At 39.8% G+C, this 26,435-nt stretch overlaps 1 protein-coding gene and 1 pseudogene across 3 annotated transcripts in view; one reads left to right on the top strand and one right to left on the bottom strand.

The window, feature by feature from the left end:
- Positions 1-74: 74 nt before the first annotated feature.
- Positions 75-5,831, bottom strand: LOC147829239 (KRAB domain-containing protein 4 pseudogene; annotated as a pseudogene).
- Positions 5,832-5,985: 154 nt separating this feature from the next.
- The window catches only part of Klhl7 (kelch like family member 7), a 65,007-nt gene continuing 44,557 nt past the window's right edge, over positions 5,986-26,435 (top strand). For 2 of the 3 annotated variants that reach the window (XM_004839563.4, XM_004839561.3), the window contains exon 1: positions 5,986-6,396. In XM_004839563.4, coding sequence (XP_004839620.1) covers positions 6,277-6,396 — 120 coding nt within the window. In that variant the 5' untranslated portion in view covers positions 5,986-6,276. Of the gene's footprint in view, positions 6,397-6,844; positions 7,013-26,435 lie in introns of those variants that run through there. The other variant, XM_004839562.4, reaches the window with a different exon arrangement.

The following is a 26,435-nucleotide window of genomic DNA, read 5'->3' as shown; positions in this document are numbered from 1 at the left end:
GACACTGACAGAGGAGCCGAGAAGCTCTACGCATGGTTCCAAAGTAATGCCTGAGGAAACTTAACTGACCTTGATAGATAGCAAGAAGTTCATACTGATTTGACACAGGTCTCACTTTAACTTGGTCTTAAACACTCAACAGAATAGAATAACCAACCACTTGATGTAGCTGTGTGGAATAAACAGTATTTTTTCTTTTGTAAAAAAAAAGAATAGAACAACCAAAAGAGGTATAAAATTATGCCATAGTAATAAAGCTAGATATAAAAAGGGTCTCCAAAAAATTTTTTAAAAAATAAAAAGGGTCTCCAGTCACTGACCCCTTCTGGCAGTTTCCAGCTACACTAGTAGCTGACCATGGTTATGAATCATTAGGAAAAAACTATGGTAGAATCTATAAGAGCTCAGCTAGAGTTTTACATTTCTTAGTGAAATTTCTTCTTCAAATTGTCTCTTCTTACAGCTAAAACTAGAGACTTATGACAAAGTGTTACACTTATAGATAACCTCTATCAATGAACGAATCTAAGAGCCAGCAGGTTACAATCACTATTTCAATTTCCAAGTATGACTTTCTCCCCAACCTGCCCTTCCATTCTAGTGTGCTCATGTTTAGATTACACATGCTCTAATTTCTTAAAAGTTTTGTTTATTCTTGCCTAGAGGCTGCCAAATTCCAAGCAGTCATACAAATGGATCCAATGACAAATGTGCTAGACTTCTTTTTCTGGGATCCACCAGCTCGACCTTATAAACAGTTTATAACTGCTAAACTGTACAATACGACTTCTATGTTGGGATTCTGAAGTCCCCTGGACCTTCTCCTTATCCTCTTCGTGGGAGGCTATTACTAGTTCCTCCCAGTGGAAACCCTTGTTGGCTATATTCATAGAAGTCCTGCTGACCTTATTATTTAGCCCATATATTCTTTTTTTTTTTTGAGTGAAGAATTTATCATGTTTATTCCATGTTTTGAATATTATAACATTAAGTTTTCCTAAATCTAATGAAGGCTGAGCAATTTTTTGAAGGCTGATTCATGGTTTACAAAATTATTATTCTGGATGCACACTATGATAACATATAACTAATGGACAGTTCTCTCACTTAAAGGTTTATCCATGGGTTTTACATTTTATCTCCTAAATGACTTCTTTGATGTTTAATGAGAGGTCCTTCCTTTGAAGGCCTTGCCACAATTTCTGCATTTACATGACTTCTCTCTTGTGGGAGTTCTGAGTTGTACAATGAAAGTTGATTTTACACTGAAAGATTTTCCACATTTAATACTTTTAAAGTCTCTCCCCTATATGAATCTTTTAATGTTTAATGAGTGGTACCTTCTGGATAAAGATTTTCCCACATTCACTGCATTCATAGGGCTTTTCAATTCTGTGTGTTCGAAGGTGGACTTTTGGCTGAAGGCTTTTGCAAATTCACAGCTTTAATAAGGGTTCTCTCCAGTGTGACTTCTTTGATGCACAACAAGGCATGCTTTCTGGATAAATATCTTTCCACATTCATAGAGTTTCTCTCCAGCTTGAATTTGCTACCTTTTATTAAAAGCTTCCTTATGGTGAGGAGTTTTTCCTTATTGATGGGTTTCAAAGAATTTCTCTGCAGGGTTAGTTTTATCAAGATTAGAGTGCAGGCATAATTTTCAATATGACTTACACCCATTATCTTTCTTACATAGTTTTTGTTTTAACTAAGAAAGTTTAAATTATGTTGAGTGCCTTCTCCATGAATGATATTTAGGGAGTCTTTGTCTTATATAGACAAAGTCTGTGCTCAGATACATGATTTTTCTGCATGTTCTGCATTCGTAGCCCCTTTCATCCTTCAGTATTTCCTTGTCTCTGAATGCAGCTTGTCACAGGGGGTTGTCTTGGCTTTCCTTGTAGTTATCTATCCATCCATCAACTTGCCAGACTTCTGGTGTGTGCTCACCTGGACAGCTCCTCATCTGGGTTCCTCTGTCTGTCCCCTAGGCCTCTTCTCTTCATCCCAAGCTGATTGCATCTGGCTGGCCAACTAGATACCCCACAGACACCAGGTGGCTATAGTTCTCAAGCATGACATCCCTGTAGAGGTTCTTCTGAGCAGAGTCCAGCTGCCGCCACTCCTCCAGAGTGAAGTCCACAAACACATCTCTGAAGCTCAGTGATTCCTGGGACATGGCCATCCTGCCCTGGTGGATGGAGGTTTCTGCGTCAAGGCCCCAAAGATCAACTGCAGTGGAAAAACAGCCTGTGTAGCCCATATATTCTTAACTATTTCTTTGGCTTTTGTCTCCTCCAGACTCAAAGCTATAGGGGTACCAAGATGACAATGCCTGACACCTATCAAGGGACTTCAGATAGACTCTGTAGAGTAACTCTAACTGCTGATCACAACTATGACCCTCTTCAGCTGGAAGTAGCCAGAACTGTCTTCGCCCTTTGTCCTCTCACAGCAGTTAGGGGTACTTCTTCAGAGGGGGGAATATTGCAGATAGGTAAGCAGTTAGTCAGGACCAGCCCTCCAGGAGCCAACACAGCAAGGAGCTAACATGGAGAACAATTGAGGCACATTCACTGGTTAGCATTATAAAAAGGAAAAGAAGTACTACTTCCGCTAGAGATAGAGAGCAGTGATTAATATTCTAAATGGGAAATTCCTTGTATGTGATTTGTCTTCCTATTTGATCCTCATTTAATCAATATTACCTGGTTGACTGTACTTGTAAGCTTATTGCTTGGTCATGGTTTTGTCCCACCTCAGGCCCACCTTGGAAATTTCCATTGGGTCTTATAGTTTTGTCCCACATTGTACGCACCTCACCACATGGCTTTGCTGTATAAAACATCTTTGAACCATGGGGTGGGCAGGCAACCCACTTTCCGGTCCCCCTTCTGTCTCTTTTAGGCAGAAGCTTTCTTTCTCCCAGTAAATCTTCCTACTCTTACCCTCCATTGTTCCTAGAATTCATTCTTCAATTTTAGAGAACACAAACTCAAGGTTTGGATATCTAGTAGGTTTGGGAGTTACATCTTTTCCCCCTATATCAATACTTCTTCAGAGGGAGGAATATTGCAAATAGCTAAATTAGTTAAAAATTATTATAAGGCAGTTAGACAAAGCTGAGCCCTCAGCACAGAAAAACAATTGAGGCACAGTCACCTGTTAGGATAAAAAGAGAAGGGCTACTACACTTACCTACTTCCCCTAGAGATGAATAGCAGTGATTAATATTCTAAATAGACATCAATCTCTCTAGCCCATTCCCTTTTGGAAAATTTCTTGTATATGACTTGTTTCCCCATTTGATCCTCATTTAATCAATATTACCTGGATAACTGTACTTGCAATCTTTTTGGTTGATGATGGTTATATAGAGGGAAGAGATTAACTCCCAAATCTACTAGATATCTGAAATGTAAGTTCATGTTCTCTAAAATTGAAGAATGAATTCTAGGAACAATGGAGGTTAAGAGTAGGGAAAATTTATTGGGAGAAAGAGAGCTCCTGCCTAAGAGAGACAGAAGGGGGACCAGAAAGTGGGTTGCCAGCCCACCCCATTTTTCAAGGATGTTTTATACAGCAAAGCCATGTGGTGAGGCAGGTACAAATTGGGACAAAACTATAAGACCCAGTGGAAATTTACAAGGTGGTCATGAGGTGGGGCAAAACCATGACCAACTAATAAGATTATAAGTACAGTCACCCAGGTAATATTGATTAAATGGGGGTCAAATGGGGGAGCAAGCGCATAACAAGCATACAAGGATTTTCAGTAAGGGTGGGTCAGGGATATTTCCTGGAGAGGCTGGGTTAAGACCCCACCATAGCTGATACCTGTTTATAATATCAATTACTGCTATTCATCCTACATGGGTGTGCTAATTTCTCTCCTTTTACAATGCTGGCCTCCAGTGAATGTGTCTTCACTCTCGTCCACATTGGCTCCTTGTGGGCTGGCCCTGTCTAACTACCTACAAGATATCTACTGAACTTACCTATGTGGAATAATGGTTTTGTACCACCTCATACTCACCTTGTAATTTTCCATTATGTCTTACAGTTTTGTCCACTTTGTACCCACCTCACCTCATGGCTTTGCCCTATAAAGCACCTTTGAAGGGCCGGGGATTTAGCTCAGTGGTTCCGGCACCTGCCGCACAAGGTCCCAAGTTCAATCCCTGGTACCTAAATAAATAAATAAAACACAACTTTGAAAAGCAGGGTGGACAGGCAACCCACTTTCTGGTCCCCATTCTGTCTCTCTTAGACAGAAGCTATCTTTCAATACATTTTTCCTACTCTTAACCTCCATTGTCCTAGAATTCATTCTTCTATTTTAGAGACCACGAACTCAAGTTTCAGATAATTTAGCAGGTTGGGAGTTAAAATATTTCCCTTGTTTGGATTATTTTTGCTTATTTGAATACCATTTTCAGCTTAGTTGGTCCCCTACATCAGAATAGTCTGCCAAAAGTTGAGATGCTGGATTTTCCATCTAGGCAAGCCTCTTGCCTACCCTTCATACTTCATAATGTCCATGGTTTCTTTGAGATCTGAATCCTATGGTCTTTCCATCAATTTTGATGTTTTATATCCTGTGATATTTGAAAGGATTGTTCCAGCATCCATTTCTAACTATGCTGTTCCCTGTTCTTTTCACTACACATCAGAATACTATCACATCATCATAGTGTCTCCCAAGACCTTAGACTTAGGAGACAGGTTTTTTACTTCCTTTCAGTTAAAAAAACTGGGATTTTATTATTTGCTGTCATGGGTCATTTACTAAATAAAGTAAATGAATTTTTTCTTATTTCTAGTTTCATTAAGACTAAATGATTCCAGGTAGATGTAGTGGTGCACACCTGTAATCACAGCTACTTGGGAGGCTGAGGCAAAAAGATCACAAGTTTAAGGCCAGCAAGTACAACTTAGTGAGACCTTGTCTCAACACACACACACAAGGGCTGGGAAATGTAGCTCAAGGTAGAGTGCTCCTGGGTTTAATTCCTGCGTAGCAAAAATAAATAAATAAATTTTAAAATCATATTGATAGGGCCCACTGTAAATCAAGTTATTAACTAGTTAAAATTAAAGCACATCTGAGAACCCCTAAGTTAAAAGAAAAAAATACTACCCAGAAACGTAGCTTATTCTTTTGTAAAAAATGAAGGCTTACTAGCTGCTTGCCCTTTGAGTTATACTGTATTGTCTTCATCAAGAGAAAGTATAATGCTTCAATAATTAAATTATTTTATATAAAAGATCTCTATAGAGTCCTTTTATATCTAGTCAGAAAACTAAGGGGCTATGTATAAAGTTTTTAGAATAAAAAATAATAATTTCAAATGATCCCTATTACTATATGCCAAAAATAATAAATAGCTATAACTTCAAGAGCATTCCCATGAGTGCTAGGATTGAGTTTTGTTGTCCCGAGGACACTCGGAAAGGTCTAGGTCTAAAGATTTCTGCACCTGACATCTGATCTCCGTTTGAAACAGAATAAGCCATTCTAATAAGTAGGCATTGTATCCAACGAGACACCAAGGGGACTGTATATTCTTACTTTATGAATCCCAAGCAAATAAACCTTGTATTCCGTGTGATGAGCCTTTAATTTGAAGTATGGGATATTCTTTTATCATTTAATATTACTTGACTCTTACAACACTCCCAAGTTCTGATACTGCAGGGAGGAAAACAACCTTATTCTCTCGGAAATCACACAGAGACATTTCAGTGTTTCCGCAGGCCAATCATTCAAAACAGAGAATCACGTAAATGGTACGCGGGAAATTAGCCATTGGCCAAGAAAAGGCACGCACGACCTTGGACCAATTCGGAGAGTACTTTCGCTCGTCCGGGACCTACAAACCCCAGGATGCACTCGCCACGCCCGCCGCGCCACAGTACGTACGCAGCGTGTCGGAGCGGCGCCTGGGTGTGACGTTTCAGGCCACGCCCCGCTCCCGCCATAGGCTCCACCCCCTCGAGCGGAAGACGGAGGTTTTTTCCCGGCTCCGGCTCTGCTACAGATGCCTACGAGCCGGCAGGGTCTTCTCCCTCAGGACGCCTGAGGAGCCTCCCGGCCTGTAGTCCCGCCGTGATCCAGCCGGTGCTGCCGGCCGCCTGCCCACCGGGAGCTGGCCGCTACATGCCGCAGCCGCAGTCCTGACTGCAGTGTTGGGAAAACAGAGACCCAGCGAGCCCGGAGAGTGCGACCCGTCGCCCGCCGCTGCGAGCCCCGGGCTTGAGCCGAGCCGAGGGAGAATGGCAGCCTCCGGAGTGGAGAAGAGCAGTAAGAAGAAGACCGAGAAGAAACTTGCTGCTCGAGAAGAAGCTAAATTGTTGGCAGGGTTCATGGGCGTCATGAACAACATGCGGAAACAGGTACGGTCCCTACGGGGGGCGGGCAGGGGGCGGGGGCCGGGACCTGGGCGGTGCGCAGCGGGCACGACCCTCCTCTCTCTGTGGCCTCGACCGCCTGGCATCTTTCCACGCTCCTGATCTGCTTGGGAAGAGTCGCGTTCAACAGCTCCTGAGTAATCCTAGTACCTTCTTGTCCGCCAGTGATGTGGTTTCCAAGACACACTCCTGGGAGACTCCGCGAGCTGGCCTTCGATGTCGGAGGTGTTGGTTGTGTAACACTTCTGCCCTAGTTATCTCTTTGTGAGGCCAGGAGTCTTCCATTGGCTAGCCGGTTTAAGGTGTCGTGAGATCTTGTGTCCCCACTGGCACGGCCCAATCCCAAACCCCAAAAGGGACAAGTGTTGGTGACCTGAAATCCGCTACTCTTAAATACGGTGCCCCCTTCCCCATCCTCGTGTTACCCAGGTGGAGCTAGTTAAAGACAAATCCTCCAGTATCTTAATTTAGAGCAGAAACAGTCGTCGGTAAATACCATTGCTATCTTCTAAGAACACTGCGTGCCCCTGTTAAGAGGATTTCTTTGTTCTGTCTCTGATGTGTGGTGCGTTCAGGAAAGTCTACACCACGTCGGCGAAAGGTGGGTTATGAGAAGAACGGATTTTAACGCTGGAGATGGTCGATAGAGAGATTTTATTTATTTTTGAATTTTCACAACATTTAACGTATGAGTAAACAGAAAAGTTACTTGGTCACTTTTTGATTCTATGAGCTCTACTTAGAAAATGTACCTGATAGATTGTGGAACTATTCCTGTTTCGTTGCCCGTGGTCCTGTTTTCCAAGAGGACAAAGCAGGATGTATGCAAAACTTGGTTTGCTTATGTAGTGCTTGCGCTGGGAGTATGAACAACAGCAGAGGAATTTAAGATTTTTATGAAGATGATAACTCCGCATTTCTTTAAGCAAACGCTGAAGGCAGGGATCTTGTCTTTGTTCACCAGCTCCCGGCAGCATAGTGCACCCGTGCACCGGGACAGTGGATTCTATGGGTATGCCTACAGATCTATACCGGCCTTTGCACATAAGTATCTGTGAATGGCTGAATTATTTTATCTAAATTAACCTTCGTGTGTTTCTTTTCCCATTCATGTTCTTTCATGTAATTCTTTTGTATTTACAGTATCACTAACTTCAAATTGCTGGTGCATTTAGCTAGTGTCTGCCCTAATGGTAGTTGAACAGTTCAGTGCTCAGACTTGTTGAAGTCTCTTTATGGTAGGCTCCCACTCGCCGAAGCATAAGTGTTTTCAGCTTGGACTGAAACACTGTAAAGCATTACCTTATTCCTTAAATAGGATGCAACTGGTTTACAGCATGGGATGTTTACTCGGGGAAGGAATTGTCTGAAACTGTATGTTTAGCTCCCTGCATTTAAAAATTGATTCACATACATTTTTTAGACTTCACTGGGGAGTATAGTAACATTAATACAATTACTAAATTACAGTTATTGAAAAACCAAGGTTGTGTTACTTAGTAGGGGAAGGTGGGTGTTTGGTTAGCAACAAGGAATCTCTGCCACAATGCTTAACTGACCTTAATCTGTCTGATTTTCTTTTTATCACTGAATTTGAATATGATTCAGATTGTTCTCCAGTAGGACTTGTTATCAACTTCTGGAGTTCTGCCTCTTTCCCAAGATACACAGTTTTATCTGCAGATGATTTACATTGTTTATTCTGTTTAACATCATAACACAGGAAAGATGTCATCAAGGACAAGGGCAGTTGATGGAAACTGGCAGAAACAGAAGTTGGTCTGAGCCAGAGGAGAAATGTTTGAATGAGAAACAATTTTATGTGTTCTTGTTTTTAGTAAATATTTTGTTTTATGATTATTTTTGCTTCCCCTTAGGACTTCATTGCATTGGGATCAGGATAATAAGTGCCTGGCTGTCTGGGACCCTCCACATACACCCAGAAATATTCCTTCAGGAATTGAGAATACTTTAAAATTAGCATACCTCAGTTTTGATCCCTGTTCTACCACTGATTTGTTTTGTGACCTTAGATAACACCATTTAGATCATTTCATCTCTTGTGGTTGTCTTGGTGGTCCATGTTAGGTTGCTATAATAAAATGCCCAAGGCTGAGAAATTTATAAAGAAAAGAAGTGTATTAGTCTCTTTATTCTGGAGGTTCAAGAGCATGCCTGGCAACTATTTAGGCTCTGATGAGGGTTGCTTGCTGCTGCATGAAAACCAGAAGAGAATAAAGGATGCAAAAGAGACGCTTGTGTGTGAGAGAGATAGAGCAAGTGAACAAGACTGAGGGAAATGCCAAGCTTGCTTTATAACTCATTGTCAGGTTAACTCAGCCACTCCTGTGGGAACTACATTAATCCTTTGTGAGAGTAGAGCTTCATAACCTAATTACCTCTTTTGAACCAAATTTAATTGCCAATGTACAGAGACAAAAAAGTAGGTTTTGCAGAGCCACCAGCTTTAGCTTGTTTGTTTGTTTTTTGAGACAGGGTCTCGGTATGTATTCCAGGCTGTCCTTGAACTCACTATGTAGCTCAGGCTAGCCTCAAACTCGTAGTGATCTTCCTGCTTCAGCCTCCCAAGTGCTGGAATTACATGTGTGTGCCATCACGCCTAGCCAGCTTTAGTGCTTGTGGAGCTTTTTTCTATATCCTTTTTGTCATTGCTAGCCTTTTGGGGGGGGTTGGGGGGGCAATTACAAAAGTTTATTTAGTAAAAAGGTTTTTTGTTGTTGTTGTTGCTGTTGTTTTTGGTAGTGGGGATCAAACTCAGGACCTAGTGCTTGGGAGGCAGATGCCGGAACCACTGAGCTAAATCCCTGGCCCAAGTAAAAAGTTTAATACAAAAATGTAAATGATTCATTTTTACATCATAGTGAAACAGGCTCTCTGGAGAGGGGACATGGAATTCTTTGCTGAACAGCTATTATTTAATCTCACTCCATGGCTTCTAGCATGATGATATTGTTTCCACATACTGTATTACCACCATGCCGATATTCTGTTGCCCCTGTTTGCATCTCCACACTTTCATCTATCACTAGTTTCATAAAGGGTTGAAATTATTGCAATATTTCGTGGATCTGCCTATTACCATTTGATTTCTTTCTTTTTGTTGGGGGGGGTACCAGGGATTGAACTCAGGACCTTGCTCTTGCAAGACAGACGTGGTGCCACTGAACTAAATCCCCAGCCCCACCGTTTAATTTCAATGATAACTTTTTGTTCATGCACTCTTTTCAGTTCAGGATAGTGACCTTTGCTCGTGGTACCTACTTGTAGAGCTCTAAGCTAGTTATTGCCTTTTGTTTTTAGGTAAGCTTTTTGATGAAGTATAGGATACATGCTAGTTTAATGAATTATTACAAAGTGAACAGACCACCAATAGGAAGAGAACATGACCAGTACACAAGAGAACCCCCCATCCTCTTGGAGCCCTTCTCCATCACCACCTTCTCTTATAGTAACTACTTTTCTATTGCCATAGATTCATGTTTATAAATAAATATAAATGGAATCATATAGTATACTCTTGAATTGTCTTTTGTTTCTTTCTGTACTGGAAATTGAACCCAGGGCCTTTGCTCCTAGCCCCACCCCCTTTAAAATTTTTTTTACTATGAAACACAATCTCACTAAATTGCCAAAGTGGGCCACAAATTTGTTGCTGTTCTTTTTTTTTTTTGGTACCGGGAATCGAACTCGGGACTTGGTGCTTGCGTGCCAGGTGCTAGAACCACTGAGCTAAATCCCCAGCCCGGCCCACAAATTTGTAATATTCCTACTCAGCCTTCCAGAGTGCTGTCACCTCACCCAGCCATTTCCTTAACTTTTTGTCTGGAAAAATATCATTCTCTGTTATATTAGAGAGGCTCTACAAGACGGCTGCATCATAATCACTACTTTATGTATGCAGATGCTGTACCCTTCTTTTGTGTTAATGAATCCATTTGTCCCTTAGCATTTGAGGGGCATGTTTTCAGACCTTCCTGAGTACTACTGTATTTGCAGTCTCTCCACATTAAATGAGTTAAGGCATAGTTAAAGTTTTCCCTTTTTTTTTTGTTTTTTGAGACAGGGTCTTTCCGTGTAGTTTAGGCTGGCCTTGAACTTCACTTTGTAGTCCACGTTGGCCTCAAATTCACAATGACCCTCCTCCTGCCTCCCAAGTGCTGGGATTATAGGCATGTGCTACCACACCAGGCAAGACACGCTTAGAATTTAAACACTATGTTAGGGCTGGGGATTTAACTCGGTGGTTCCACCACCTGCCTCGCAAGTGCAAGGTCCCAAGTTCGATCCCTGCTACCAAAAAAAAAAAAAAAAGCTATGTTAAAGCCATATTGAGAGTTATAAAAGAACCACAAAGGTGGTTGATGATTAGATTGCCTAAACAGTCAGATGGGCTTATTTGGTAGCTAAAATTATTTTTCTTCTGCACACTTACCTGTCCAAGACTAAATTATAACATATCATCATTAGGTCTCATGATAATCTGTACCTTCAAAGTTAAACTCAATAATAGTAACACTTCTTGAGCACTTACTCTGTACCAGTTACTCTGCAGGGTTTACATACTTTCTGTTGTTTAATTCTCATGACTCCTATTGGCAACTCCCATCGTCCAGGCCTTCCTATTCTTTTTTTAAATTTTTATTTTTATTAGTATATATTTTCAGTACATAATGGTTACACTCAACTTAACATGGAGTTTTTTTATCCTCTTCCCCTCTTTTTCCTCCCCGCTTCCTCCATCGCTTGGTCCGTTTCCCTTCTGCAAAAGCTCTATCTCCGTTTCCTATTATCTTTTATTTTGTTTTTTAGTTTATTTTTACTTTGGGTTTCTTATGTAAAAGAAACCATGTGATATTTTTAACTTACGTGCCTTACTTATTTCACTTAGTATTGTGAGCCCTTCCCCTTTTCCGTTTTCATGGCTTATTAGTGTATTTGCATCATGCGATGGCAGTGTCCCTTGTGTGGAGGTGGTGCATGTATGTTACACATCTCAGTTCTTTTCCATCCTCTTTCTGCCACTCCCCCATCTCTTAATCCCCTCCCCATTTGAAAAGATCTCTCTCTCTCTGCTTCCTGTTTTAGTCCATGTGCTGCCGAATTGAGCACATCTCTGCTTCCTATTATCTGTCTTTTATTTTGCTCTTTAAATTTGGGGTTTCTCATATAAGAAAAACCATGTGATACTTAACTTATATGTCTGATTTATTTCACATAATGTTAAGGTCTCGAGGTGCCTCCATTTTCTTACAAATGATTCACGTTTTTCTTTATGGCAGAGTAGTATATACACAGTGTGTGTAAGTAGTATATTTACTGTTTACAGAGTAGTATATACAGAGTGTGTATAAATACCACATTTTCTTTATCCATTCATCATGGCTGCTTCCAAGATTTAGCTCTTATGAATTGTGCTGCTATAAACACAAGTATGAAAGTATCACTATAAATGATGACTTAAATGAAGACATAATCTATTGGAAAAATACCTGAAAGGGGGATAGCTGAGTCAAATGGAATTTCTAGTTTTAGTTTTTTAAGAACTCCGTATTGATTTCTATTGTGGTTGTACTAGTTTACATTCCCACCAACAACATAGAACCTTCCTGTACTCAACTCTCTTTTCTTGTTGTCTATCTAGTTTAGGTGCTATTGGTCTTCTCTTCACTCTCTTTCCAATGTCCAAGCATTTTTTTGGTACCGGGGATCAAACTCGAGTCCTTGTGCTTGCACAGCAGGCGACGAAACCACTGAGCTAAATCCCTGGCCCTGTCCAAGCTTTTTTGAACCTCTATCCTTTTTTTCATGACCATCTGGCAAAACTTTAGCATTAATGACTATTTACCTTTTTTGTGCAAGGTTTCCAAGTGTAGCTGGGAAATGTTTCATTATTGTTCTATCATTATTGGCCCGGTAAATCCTTGGGCGCTGTCTGGAGCTGGGCAGTCCATCCTGGTAGGCAACCCAACCTCTCATTTATTATATTGTTTTCCTCTAATATGAGTACCTTCTCTGGACCCTCACTTCACTTTCATTAGACCACCCCTCTTTTGACATGAATACATAGAAGCCATTACTCTGGAACTGTCTTAACTTGGTTTTTTCCACCACCTAATCTGTGAATCTTTTTTAACACTTTGGCTTTTTTCATTTTGCTACAGTGTAGAAACTGCCTCTTTTTCTGTTTATAGTGAGTCATAATTATAAGGCTTTGGCTTCTTAGCATTAACTTTCTCAGAAAAGCTATACTGTTGGTTATTTCATCTTTATTGAGCATCTTTAACTTCTGTTTCTATCCTAGATTCTTGCTATCAGCATTTAAGCATGTTTTAACCTCTCAATTTCAGCATATTTTAACCAACCGACAAACCTATCCACCTACATTAGTCAGCTTACTCTTGCCTAGGACTAAATAGCTAACATGCACAACTTGAAGGGAGAAAGATTTATTTTGGCTCAGTTTAAGAGGTTTCAGTCCATAGTCGGCTGGGCATGGCAGAGGAAAGCTACTTTACCTCATAGCATCCAGGAATCAGAAGGAGAATAAAGAGCCAGAAAGAGAGGATGGTCCAGGGATGAGGATATATATACTCTTCCAGGTTATGCCCCCAACCAGGTGTGCTCTTTGGGTATCTACTTCCTCCAACCAGGTCCCACCTCCTAACAGCTCATTCAGCTATGAACTCATCAGTGGATAGTTACTGATTGATTAATTGATTAATTGATTAATTGATTGTACAGGTGATTGAACCTAGGGCCCTCACACCTCCTACCCTTTTTATTTATTCAGTTTTACTTTTGAGATAGGGTTTCACTAGCTAGGTTGCCTATACTGGCTTTGAGCTTGTAATCCTCCTACTTCAGCCTCCCAGAGTGCTAGGATTATAGGCATGTGCCACTGTACTGGCTTCATCTAGATTAATCCATTGATGTAGTTATTGCCCCATGATCCAGTCACCTTCCCAAAGCCTCATCTCTGAACACACCCTTTGGGCCAACATTTTTTACCTAAACCATAGTCCCCCTGATTCTTATTTTTAATATTGTCCTCTAATAACTCTTCCCTTAGTTAAACCCAAAAGTTGGTGTTATGGCTTGCATCTAGATGTGCCCCCCAAAGCCTCATGCAGTCATAGGGGAGGTTTTTTTTTAAGGTGGCTGGATCTAGGGTGTATGCTGCTGGGATCAAGGATGTGATGCTGGGATTGACTCATGGTTGTGATGATGCTAGGATTAAGGCTGCCCCACCCTGGGTGAGAGTGCTACCTGCCCTAAGGGTGGGTGACTTGGATATAACATAAGGGACTTAAAGAGGGTCCTGGTTTGTTCTTTGTGCTTGCTGCCTTATGCTGCCATGAACTGTTTCTCCTCAGTATGCCTCTCTGCCATGTCACCCAGTCTTGGAGCCAACCAACTGTGAACTGAAACCTCTACAGACTGTGAGCCAAATAAACCTTTCACCCTTTAACTTTGGGTATTGGGTATTTTGTCTCAGCAATGAAAAATGTAACTAAGACAGTTGGGTAAGTTCACTGCCTTTCCTTACCATTTACCTAGTTCCCTGTATGTTTGGCTTTCTAACATTCCCTCAAATGAATACCTGAAAACCTACTGTGTACTAGGCATTTTGCTAGATTCCAGAATAGCAATACTAAGCAAAACCTATCAGTCTATATTCTTACGTATTTGTAGTTTAGGAGAGTGAGCCATTAGTCAGGCAAGTATAAAAATAAATGTAAACTTGCAATACTGGTTGTTATTAAGGCACAATGAAGGCAGTAGATGGGTGATTTGATTATCAGGAAAGTTCCCCTGAGGAACTGGTGACTGAGAGCTGACTTAAGAGTAGGTCAGGTAGGCAGCAAAAGGGAAGAGCTTCTCATTTAGTGAGAACAACATAATGCAGAGACCTACTGTATTATAAGGACAATACAAGACTTACTAAAGGCCAGGGTAACTGGCATAGAACTTAGTGGGGGAAGATGGTGCAAGATGAAATTGGTGAAGCAGCGAGAGACTTGCCCATGCATTGCTTTATAAGTAAAGCTAGAGATTTTTCCATTATTCTAAAATATATATGTGGGGGTGGATGATGTCTGTTTTCTTTTGAAAAAGATGGCTTTCTGCTCTGTGGTGAGTGAACGAGAGGGCTCTGAGTGGTTCCCGGCAGACCAGCAGGAAGTTGTGGTCCAATGAAAGATGATAGTCCTTTATGCTGAGGTGGTGATGGCAGCAACTGCAACATCAGTGAAGAAAAGATATATTCAAAAGACTTACAACTACTGTATAAATTATATGAGATTAGATCATTTGACAATGGATTTTGCTGCTTATAAAAGAAGTTTGAAAAACTGATGTAAAAGGCTTTTTTCCCTAGAAGGAGAATTGTGTGTGCCTGCCTGTATGTGATGTTGGGGGCAGAGGTAAAAGACCTGACAGAACTGGGAGAGGAGAACTTTTTTTTTCCACTCCAAAAGAAAGAAAATGAGGCTGGGTGTGGTGGTGCACACCTGTAATCCCAGCACTTGGGAGGCTGAGCAAGGAGGATAGCCATGAGTTCGAGGCTAACCTGGGCTACATACATAGTGAGTTCAAGCCAGCCTGCACTACAAATCAAGACCCTGTCTCAAAAAACAATAAAAAAAGAAAGAAAGAAAATGAGGTACTATTAGCTCATATCTCCATTTCTTCCTAACTGTCCACTGAGACAGGGTAAATCTAAGTGAGAATTAGACATTGCTGTTTTTACTAATCATAAAGTTACTCTGACAAGAACCACATTCTCCTTAAGGTCTTCCTCTGCTAAGCAGGAGAGTTAAGGTGTATCGTATGGTGGACTCTGTCGGCTAGGTTTGCACCCCAGCCATCTCTCTCTTTCCTCTGTAGGATATCTGAACATGCATATTCCAAAACTTAGATAATGGAGGCATACAAGGGTGATTAAAAGGGCTACCACCCACGTGATCTTTTCAAGCAAAGAATTTCTCAATTTCTTTCCAGTTTTTGATTTACTAGAGAAGCAATGCACATAGGGGATCACCAAGTTTTTGCTCTTAAGTCAATATAGTAGTGTGTGTTATTGTGTCATTTGATGATCTTTATATAAACTCTCTGGGTTGCAAATCTTAGAGGGCTGAGTAGTGGAATGTAGGCACCAAAGATCAGTCCAAAACCCTCAACACAAATTAGCTGGACCAAGTAGCTATAAGTTTTATCTCCAAGTGTGCCTCATCTTTCGGGCCTTCTATTTTCTTACTAGCACAGGGAATACTTTGTTCTATTTTAAATGCTTACAATGCAGGTGCTCCCCTCTACCAATAACTGCTATTTTGTATTTCCTCACAAACTAGTCAAGTTACTTAAAATTTATTCCAGATGGTTTTGAAATGGGTAGTTAATGCCATAACTGAAATTAAGTTAAATGCCGTGTCTTGAGAAACGTCGAGGCTGGAAGTTCACTTCCATTTCCCAACTCAGAATATTTAGTGTCGTCCATAGCTCCCCTGATATTCTGCACTAAACTAAATGACAACTTAAAACAATCCTTCTAATTCCACACTAACATCATAAAATCCCACAAAATTTTACCATTTGAGCCCTAGCATTAATTATTCATTTCCCATATCTATGTTCATTTTCATATTCTCCCTTCCTCCTTCCCTCCCTTCCTCCTTCTCCCTCCCTCTTTCAATTAAAAGCAAAGTAGGGAGATAGATCTATCTCAAATGAAAAGGGGAGGAAGAGAGGGAGGGGAACAGGATAAAGAAAAATAATTATGATGTGTTGTGTATGTGTACCAGCTCCCCACAAGGAATGGAAACATTATGTATTGCAAACATGTACTAATAAAAAATTTTAAAAGGCAATTGAATTCCCAATGCCTACTTTTCCTGGTTTCTTAACCCGCCAGAAAGCAGTTGCTTAGTTGCTTGAGTGCAGTCAGGGTAGCTCCTTCAGCAGTCCCTGACTGGGCTGTCTCTCATCAGAATGGATTTAGTTAGTGTAACAAGTCCAAAGCCAATGTCTCCAGCTTCAAGGTGGTTGGTGCCACAGGTTTTCAACATATCAGAAGGTCTCTAGAACTCATAATCAGCACAGCCTCACCTCCACCTCCACAAAACTGAAAAGATACAAGCAAATCTCCCCTCTCTATTGCGCAGATGCTAACAAGTTATTATACAGTTTGACCTACCTTATTGTTCCCAGCCAAAACCAGAATAGAATCTTTTGTTTCTAGGAAAACAGTTCTCAAAGAAAACATGAGAAAAGAAAATTTTATCTTTTGACAGGTTACCAGTCTGTGTTGGCTATCTGTAGTCTTTAGTGTCAGACTAAACTCATCTGGGAGAAATCAGTCCATCAGGCTAATGGGGCACTACTTACGACCTTTAGAAGATAATTTATCTTTATGTATTGATGGTTTTCCAGCATATGACATTTTTCTTGGGCAAAATGTTAGAAATTTTCCATAGTGGACTCAGCTACTGAGATCCCTAGTTTTTTCTTTCTTTCCTTGTGTCGCTCTTGCACATTTAAAGTTTAATTTCTTTTTTGAACACTGTGTTTTTGGCAGTTGAGTGCTGAATGAGCTCTGGCTAGTGACAGAACCTTTCCTCCCATTTGAGAGAAGAGTGATCCACATTTGTAGTACGCAATTCTGCCCTTCCTGATTGTCCTGCACCTTTTGTGTATCCTTGTGATCCTATCTTGTAGTGACATTTTTTATATCTATGAATCCTGCTTCTTGGAGTCATTTTTCTTTTCATCTCCCTGTACCTCAGCTGGAGAACAATCCATAACAGATTCCTTTAAGGATTGTAGTTCCATAGGGGCCAATATGCCCTTTACAGTATAGTCCTCAAAACCTTGCCTTTCTTTAGTGTTTGAGCTTTCCAGGTCTTGCAAACTCAGTGGCAGCAGATATATTCCCCTTACTTATTTGTGCCAAAGTGGGTTATGTCTTGAGTGTCTTCTTCTCTCCTTTTAGGCTGCCCCAGCTGACTTGTTAAACTGCTTAAGTTGGTTCTTTGGCTTTCTGCATCATATAAAGCTGACATTGCTCAGATAAAAATACTTTTCTCCTTTTTCTTTTCTTTTCAATTTTGGGTCCAGATGTTTGTTTTGCTAACATACTGCTTCCTTGCCTGCATGCCTTCTTTCCTTCCTTCCCTGCCTCCCTCCTTTCTTCCCTACTTACTGCCCTTCATTCCTTCCTTTTGCCCTACTTGGGCTTAAATTTGCAGTCTTCCTGCCTCAGCCTCAGTCCTGGCATTACAAGCATGCATCACCACCTAATTATTTTCTGATTCAGTTTTCCATAGTAGAAAATAGATCCATGTTCAGGAATGTGTTGATTCAGATTACTACCAGCCTTCCCGTCTTCCCACTAGTATCATATTGAAAGTTACTTAATATAAGAAATTACTCTTTTTTCAAGTCTGTCTGAATTTACTATAATTCTGTCATACTAGTTTACAAGGAAAGCCCTCTAGTTGTGTGTGTGTGTGTGTGTATGTGTATATGTGCTTTTGCTTTTGCTTTAAGAGAAATCTTATAAAAGTTTTCCTAGATCTAGGCTCTGAGATAACTATTTTAGTATACTCCAGAGTTCTTTTTCTTAATTCTTGTTTGGTCTATATTACTGTCCTTGAATAAACAACAAAGTAGCTCATTTTTGCTTAGTTTTATCATTTAAAGGGCAGTTCTACTAAAGTGAATTTCCTTTGTCTTCTAAACACTATTGGCCTAACTTTTCTTATGGTTTTCTTGAAAATCTCCCCTTTCCTCTAGCTTAATTTGGTTTTCTGTTTTTCTTTCACTTTCCCACTTGGTCATTCAGATTTGTTTTTGTTTAAATCTAATCCGGTTTTTCTTTGCTTTTCTGAACAGACATGATTCCTAGGGAGGCATTTTCTTTTTCTTAGTCTTGGATTATTGAGGCTTTATTGAGGCTTTTCTAGTAATCCAAAAAGATTACTTACCCCATATAGTAAAGACTCCATTTCCCTTTTATCTTTTCAGCAATTGAAATCCCTCACCTAACTGTGGTTGACTCTGCAGTCTTGTCAAGGGTGTATAGCCAGGGCCAACATGAAATCACACTGGGAGGGACGGAGTGTAGAACCTTGTTGACAAGCCACATAAATCCAAAGGTTAGTCATTCTTCAGTCTCCTCCTTGGGATATGATGAAGAATCAGATCTGGGGCCTCCTGCTAATGACAGCACATATCATTAAAAGCTGGAACCTCATATGTTTTGGCATTCATATGGATCTAGCAGCTGCCTTTGGCAGTCCAGCCTAGCAAATGTGATAAAGAATAAAAGATTATTGCATCAGCAGATGCCTAAAATGCCCAGCTATTTTGAGGTGAGCCTTTCCTAGAACCAAAGGCCTCTTCCTGAAAAGCCCCCAAGTGTGCAAGCGCCAAAGTTTCTATCTTCTTCTGTGATGTATCGAATGCTTGTGCGAATGGATTTAAGGGACTCTTCTCCACTTCTGGTTCTGAACACTTGAGAAGCAGTCATAGGAGACGGATAAATTAATAGTGAAGACAGTCTGAAAGACATAGCTTTTACCTGAGCATAAAATTGGGCTTCTTGTTCTTTGTCCTCTAAACTACATGTAGCCACTCAGGTTGAGGAACAGCAGCCAATGAACAGAAACACTTTTCCCTTACTCTAGAGAGGCAAGCCCACCCAAATGGGCTGTGTCCAGTTTTGGAACTGGCTTCCAGAAAGGAGGCCTGGCTATGTGTTTGGGGATCTGTGTCACACTCTGCTCATCCTCTAGTCACTGTCCCATGTGTGGAAAAAAGGACCAAAACCTCCTTCCTAGTGCTTACCTTCCCAGAGGAGGAAGAGTACATTATGAGTGAGGAATCTAATGTTTTCCCTAAATGGTTATCTTGATACCATTTTTTTTTTCAATTATCTGATCTCCTACCACTTTTTTTCTTTTTTTTGATACAGGACATCGAACTCAGGATCTTGAGCTTGCGAGGCAGGCGGCAGAAACACTGAGCTAAATCCCTGGCCCTCCTACTACATTTAAAAATTTTTTTTTTCTTAGACAAAATGTCTTTATTAATATCTACTTTCTTTACTAATATCTACTTGTATTATATTAAAATATTTTTTAAAAGAAGTTTTGTGATTCCTTAGACATATGTATAAGAGAATTTGTGAGACAGGGAGGTGAGGATGGGACCCAGGGAGTCACATGTTAGGCAAATAGTCTTATCATGGATTTACATTCCCAGCCATAAAGAATTTTTTTTTTAATTTTATTTTATTGGTACATTTTAGGTATACAATATAATGACATTCATCATTGGACATTTGCACCTTTACATAGTCTTTCTTGATTCTTATTTTTCACCCTTCCCCTGCCCTCCCTTCAACCCCTCCATCCCTCCCTATCTACAAAGACTTTGTTTCCATTTTTTCATTTTCTCATATTAATTCCATTTCCTTCTTTCCTCTCCCCTACTCCTCCCACTTCCCCTTTCCCTTTGCCCCTTTTCTTCCTATTTCACATTATCTGTTATACTTTTTAGTCCTTATTTACACTTTCAGTTTCGCACACTAGAGAAACTATTTGATATTTACACGTGTGTCCTGTTTATTTCACTTAGGAGTATTGCTTCAATAGGCATCCATTTAGCTACAAATGTCTCTAATTTCTCATTTTTTATGGCTGAGTAGTACTCCATTTTATTAAAAAACCACATTTTCTTTATCCAGTCTCCAGTTGATGGGCATTTGGGCTGCTTCCAAGTTTTAGCTATTACAAATTGTGCTATGAACATGGGTACACATATATCACTGTGGTATGATTCTTTTAATTCTTTGGGGAAGATCCCCAGCAGTGGAATAGCTGGGTCAAATGGGACTTCCAGTCCTAGTTCTCTGAGATATCTCCATACTGATTTCCACAGTGGTTGCACCAGTCTATACTCCCACCAGCAGTGGAGCAGGGTTCCTCTTTCCCCACAGCCCTGCCAGCACTTATTATTGGTCGATTTCATGATAGCAGCCATTTGTTCTAGGGTGAGGTGGAATCTCAGTGTTGCTTTCATTTGTATCTCTTGAATGACCAGTGATGTTGAACATTTTTTCATATGTTTATTTGCTATTTCAACTTTGTCTGAAATATGTCTGTTCATTTCAGATGCCCATTTTCGGATTGGGTCTTTAAATTTGGGAGGTCTGATTTTTTTAAGTTCTTTATAGATTTGAGATAGTAGACCTTTGTCTGAGGAACAGCAAGTTAAGATTTTTTCCCACATTGTGGGTTGTCTCTTCACACTGTTGGTGGTTTCTCTTGCTGTGCAGAAGCGCTTTTTTTGGTACCAGGGATCGAACTTGGGTCCTTGTGCTTGAGCAGCAGGTGGCGAAACCACTGAGCTAAATCCCCAGCTGTGCAGAAGCTTTTTAATAAGAAGAGATCCCCCTTGTTGATTGTTTGTACTAGTTCACAGGCAACTGAGGTTTTGTTCATAAAATCTTTTCCTACACTGATGCCTTCAAGAGTTCTACCTAACCTCTGTTCCAGCCAATTCAGTGTTTCTATTTTAATATTTAGATCTTTAATCCATTTTAATTTTAGTTTAGTGCATGGTGAGAGATATAGATCTAGTTTTAATCTTTGGCAAGATGAAACCCAATTTTTCCAGCACCATTTATTAAAGAGGCTATCTATCCTCCAGTGAGGCTGTTTGGCTCCTTTATCCAAGATGAGATGGCTAAGTGCATCTGGAGTTGTTTCGGCATCTTTTAATCTGTTCCACTGGTCCTCAGGTCTGTTTCTTTGCCAGTACCATGCTGTTTTTATCACAATAGCTTTGTAGTATAGTTTCAAGCTGGGGATTGTGATACCCCTTGCCATGTCTCTTTTACCCAGAATTGCTTTTGCTATTCTGGGTCTCTTCTTGTTCCAGATGAATTTTTGGATTGTTTTCTCAAGGTCCATGAAGTATGCTGCTGGGATTTCAGTTAGGATTGCATTGAATCTATATAGCAGTTTTGGAAGTATGGCCATTTTCACTATATTGATCCTTCCTACCCAAGAGCAGGAGATGTCTGTTCATTTTCTGATATCCTCTTCAATCTCTCTTTTTGGAGTGCTATCGTTTTCACTACGTCCTTGTAAAGGGAACAATCCAACAGGAAGAGATGACAATCATAAATATGTATGCACCAAACACTAGTGCGCCCAACTATATAAAACAAATACAGACATGAAAAGTCATATATGCACTAATACAACTGTAGTGGGGGACCTCAATACCCCACTGTCACAAATAGATAGATCAACTAGACAAAAAGTAATGAAATACTAGAACTCAATCAAACTCTTGAACAAATGAACTTAACAGATATTTACAGAGTGTTCCACCCCACAAAATCAGGGTACACATGCTTTTCAGCTCCACGTGGGTCATTCTCCAAAATAGACCACATACTCACACATAGAATATGTTTAAGTAAATGGAAAGGAATTGAAGTTATCCCCTGTATATTATCAGACCATAATGCAATAAAATTGGAGATCAATAGCAAAAGAAACCACAAAAATTTCAGAAACACATGGAAATTGAACAACACACTTCTGAATAACCAATGGGTCACAGAGGAAATTAAAGAAGAAATCAGTTCCTTCAATTAAATGACAATGACAATACAACATATTGGAATCTATGGGACACAATGAAAGCAGTCTTACGAGGGAAATTCATAGCAGTGAATACGCATATTAGGAAAACAGAGCGAGCCCAATTAAACAACCTAATGCTGAACCTCAAGCTTCTAGAAAAAGAAGAGCAGGACAACCCCAGAGCTCATACAAGGGAGGGAATTATAAAGATCAGAGGAGAAATCAATGTAATGGAGACTAAGAGAACGATACAAAAAATCAATGAAGCCAAGAATTGGTTCTTCAAAAGAATCAACAAAATTGACAAACCCTTAGCCAACCTTATCAGAAAAAGGAAAGAAAAGGCCCAAATCCATGCAATTAGGAATGAAAAGGGTGAAATTACAACAGACCCAGCAGAAATCCAGAGGATCATCAATACCTGCTTCCAGAACCTATATGTCATTAAGATGGACAACACAGAAGAAATGGACAGATTCCTAGATAAGTTGAACAAAGAAGACCTAAAAAGTCTAAATCCAATATCAACCAATGAAATTGAAACCCTAATTAAGAACGTACCGACTAAGAAAAGCCCAGGTTTTGAGGGCTTCACTGCTGAATTCTACAAGACATTTAGAGAGGAACTGCTGCCACTACTGTTTAAACTCTTCAATGAAATTGAAAGGGAAGCAATACTCCCAAATTCATTCCTGGAAGCAAGCATCACCTTGATCCCCAAAACAGAGAAAAACCCAACCGAAAAGGAAAACAATAGGCCAATCTTACTAATGAATATAGATGCAAAAATCCTTAATAAGATACTGGCAAATAGAATGCAGAAAATCATCAAGAAGATTATACACCCTGACCAAGTAGGATTCATCTTAGGGATCCAGGGATGGTTCACCATACGCAAATCAGTAAATGTAATACACTATATCAATAGAGCCAAGGACAAAAACCATATGATTATCTCCATAGATGCAGAAAAAGCATTTGACAAAACCCAACATGCATTTATGATAAAAACACTCCAAAAAATTGGAATAGACAGTCTCTACCTCAATTTGATAAAAGCCATTTATGAAAAACCAGCCAATATCATACTAAATGGTCAAATACTGAAATCCTTCACACTAAAATCAGGAAGAAGACAAGGATGTCCACTATCACCATTCCTGTTCAATATAGTTTTGGAAACATTAGCCACAGCAATTAGACAAAGAGAAAAGGAATAAAAATAGGAAACAAAGCAGTCAAATTGTCGTTATTTGCAGATGACATGATACTCTATAGAAGACCCCAAGAACTCCACCAAAAGTCTTCTAGACTTAATAACCAAATTCAGTAGAGTAGCTGGATATAATGTCAACACAAAAATCAATAGCTTTCCTCTCCCCGAACAACAGACTCATATAGTACATTTTAAAAAATTAATAGGACACTTTAGAGCAGTTTTAGGTTTTTAGAAAAATTGAACAGTACTGTTTCCATTTCTTCCCTTTGCCCACAGTTAAGCCATTAATATCTTGCATTAATGTACATTTGTTAAAACTGATGAATCTATATTAACTAAAGTCCACAGTTTACATTAGTGTTTACTCTTTGTATATGCTTTGACTTTTGATACTTGATTGATAAAGTTGATATATTGATATAATTGAATATTACAGTGTAGTACAGAATAATTCACTGCCCTAAATATTCCTTGTGTTCCAGCTTCATACCACTTTTTTTTTTTTTTTTTGGTACTGGGGATCGAACTCGGGTCCTTGTGCTTGCGCAGCAGGAGGCAAAACCACTAAGCTAAATCCCCGGCCCCGTACCACACTTTTTAAATGGTATCTTTGTTATTGCTTAGTGGAAATTCCTCACATTTCTTAGGGGGGGTTTTTCTTTTTTATTTTTTTTTTTTTATTTTTATTTTTTTGATACTGGGGATCAAACTTGGGACCTTGCGCTTTTGAGGCAGGCGGCAGAACCACTGAGCTAAATCCCCAGACCTCTTTTTTGATTTTTAAAGACAGGGTCTCACTATGTAGTTCAGGCTGGCCTTGAACTTTCTGTATAGCATAGGCTGGTCTCAAACTTGGAGGAATCCTCCTGCCTCAGCCTCCCTAGTGCTAGGATTGTAGACCTACACCACAATGCCCAGCTTATTTCTTGATAGTTATTTTGTTACAGTTATAACTTGAAGTTTCTTTTCTCATTTTGTGTTTCTTTTATGATTTATCAATCAGTATAGGTTAGTAAATTGTCTTTTAATGTTTATCTTGTATTTGGCCATCTTACTAACTTTTCATGTTAGTTCTGCAATGGTTAAGTTGATTTATGTTTATGTCTTACTAATTTGTTTGGCTAAAATTTCTAGAATATAGTTGAATGATTGTAGTGACAGTGATGTATATACCTTGTTTCAACAGGAAATGAATTTTTAATTTTATCCTGTACCCTTTTGGCATCTTTTGAAATTTTTCAACATAAAGGTTTCCTCTTTTAACCTTTTGATATAGTTACAGTAACAGAGTCATTGTTCTTGTACTCTCCATGCATTCCTGGAATAATATTTGACAAATAGCCTTCAGGATTCCATTAGTAAATATTTGACAGATCTGTAAGTTTATAAAGGAGGAAAAAAATGTAAAAGGATTGAAAATAGCAACTAGCTGGCAGTAAAAGAAAGGGACAAAAATGAAGCATAATACATAGCATAAAAGAAAATGGTATAAGATGAACATGTTATCAGATAAATAAAAAATAAACTAAACCCTATTAAAAATGATGTTAGTGACTAAGTCACTGTCTTAGTCTGTTTTCTGCTACTGTAACAGAATAGCAGAGACTGGGTAGTTTATTAACAATAGAAATTTATTTGGTTCATGGTTCTGCAGGAAGAAAGTCCAGGTCTTTTGAGTTGTATTATTCCAGGGTAAAAGGCAGGAGGCATGGATATAAGACAGGAAATTTAGCCAAACTCATTCTTTTTCTCAGGAACCCACTTCTACAATAACTCACTCCTGCTATAACAGCTTTATAGCTTTCCTTTGCTGGGACAAAATACCTGACATACATAACGTAAAGGAGGAGTGGTTTGTTTTGGGGTCACGGTTTCAGAAGTTTCAGTTCATAGTTGGCTGGCTCCAAGGCAGGAACATGGCAAAAGCATGTGGTAGATGAAAGATCCTCAACTCATGGCATCTGGGAAGCAGAGAGCAGGATAAGAGAGAGAAAAGGACCAGGGAACAGATATGGTCCCCAAGGTCATGTCTCCAGGACACCCAGACATACTTAATGTGCTTTACTAACTTCCTAGGTACCTCTCAAGCCAGTCAAGTTCATAATCAAGATTACTCATCACAGATCCACCCTTTGTCAACTTGATAACCAAATCTTAAACCCTACCTAATGTGCAAATAGAGATAACAAGGTAATAATTCTACCAAACATGATGTAACTGTCCTGCATACAAACAAAAGCACTAGTTCTTTCCACAAAGTCTCCTCTGAGGCTGCAGGCAAACTCTAGCTGTGGGCCCCTGTAAAAATCAAAAAGCAAGTAACGTGTTCCCAGTATACAGTGGCACAGGGTAAACATTTCCATTCCAAAAGGAAGAATAGAAAGATTGAAAAGAATCAGACCAAAGCAAGACTGAAACTCACCAGGGCAAATATTCAGCCCTGTACTCCATGTCTGGCATCTGGGGCACATTGTGGCAAGATGTGAGCTTCAGAGGGCACGGGCACCCCCAACTCCTGGTGCCAGTTTTCTGTATTAATCAGCTTTCCACTGCTAGAACAAAATACTTGACATACACAACTTAAAAGACAGGGTTTATTTTGGCTCATGGTTTCAGACGTTTCTGTCCATAGTTGGCTGGCTCCAAGGCAGAAACATAGCAGAAGGACATGGCAGAGGAAAACTGCTCAACTCATGGCATTCAGGAGCAGAGAGCAGGGGAAGAGCTAGGGAAGAAGAGATCAGACAGCAGAGAGTCCCCAAGGACTCCCTATGGCACACCCAAATACCCAGAAGTGTGTTTTACTAATCTCCTGCGCATCTCTCAAGCCAATCAAGTTCACAGCCAAAGATTAGCCATCATAAGTATTAATCCACTCATAAGAGGAGAGCCCTCATAACCTAATCATGTCTTAAAGTTCCCACCTCTTAATACCATCACAGTAGCAATTAAATTTCAACAGGAGATTTGGAGGGGACATTCAAACCATAGCACTCATACAAAGTCTGTGCCTTTTACAAGAGACTGAAGATTCAGAAAGCTGAGAATTTTAAAAATGCAAAGATATAATACATATAGGGAGTCATGAATTGCAAGGTAATTTTGCTTACATTTAACCGGTAAACATG

Source organism: Heterocephalus glaber, unplaced genomic scaffold (genome assembly GCF_053883595.1).
Source record: "Heterocephalus glaber isolate CG9 unplaced genomic scaffold, H.glaber_assembly_v1.0 deba00000676, whole genome shotgun sequence".
Classification (NCBI taxonomy): domain Eukaryota; kingdom Metazoa; phylum Chordata; class Mammalia; order Rodentia; family Bathyergidae; genus Heterocephalus; species Heterocephalus glaber.
Note: the sequence above shows the minus strand (reverse complement) of the source record. Positions and strands in the feature narration are given on the sequence as shown.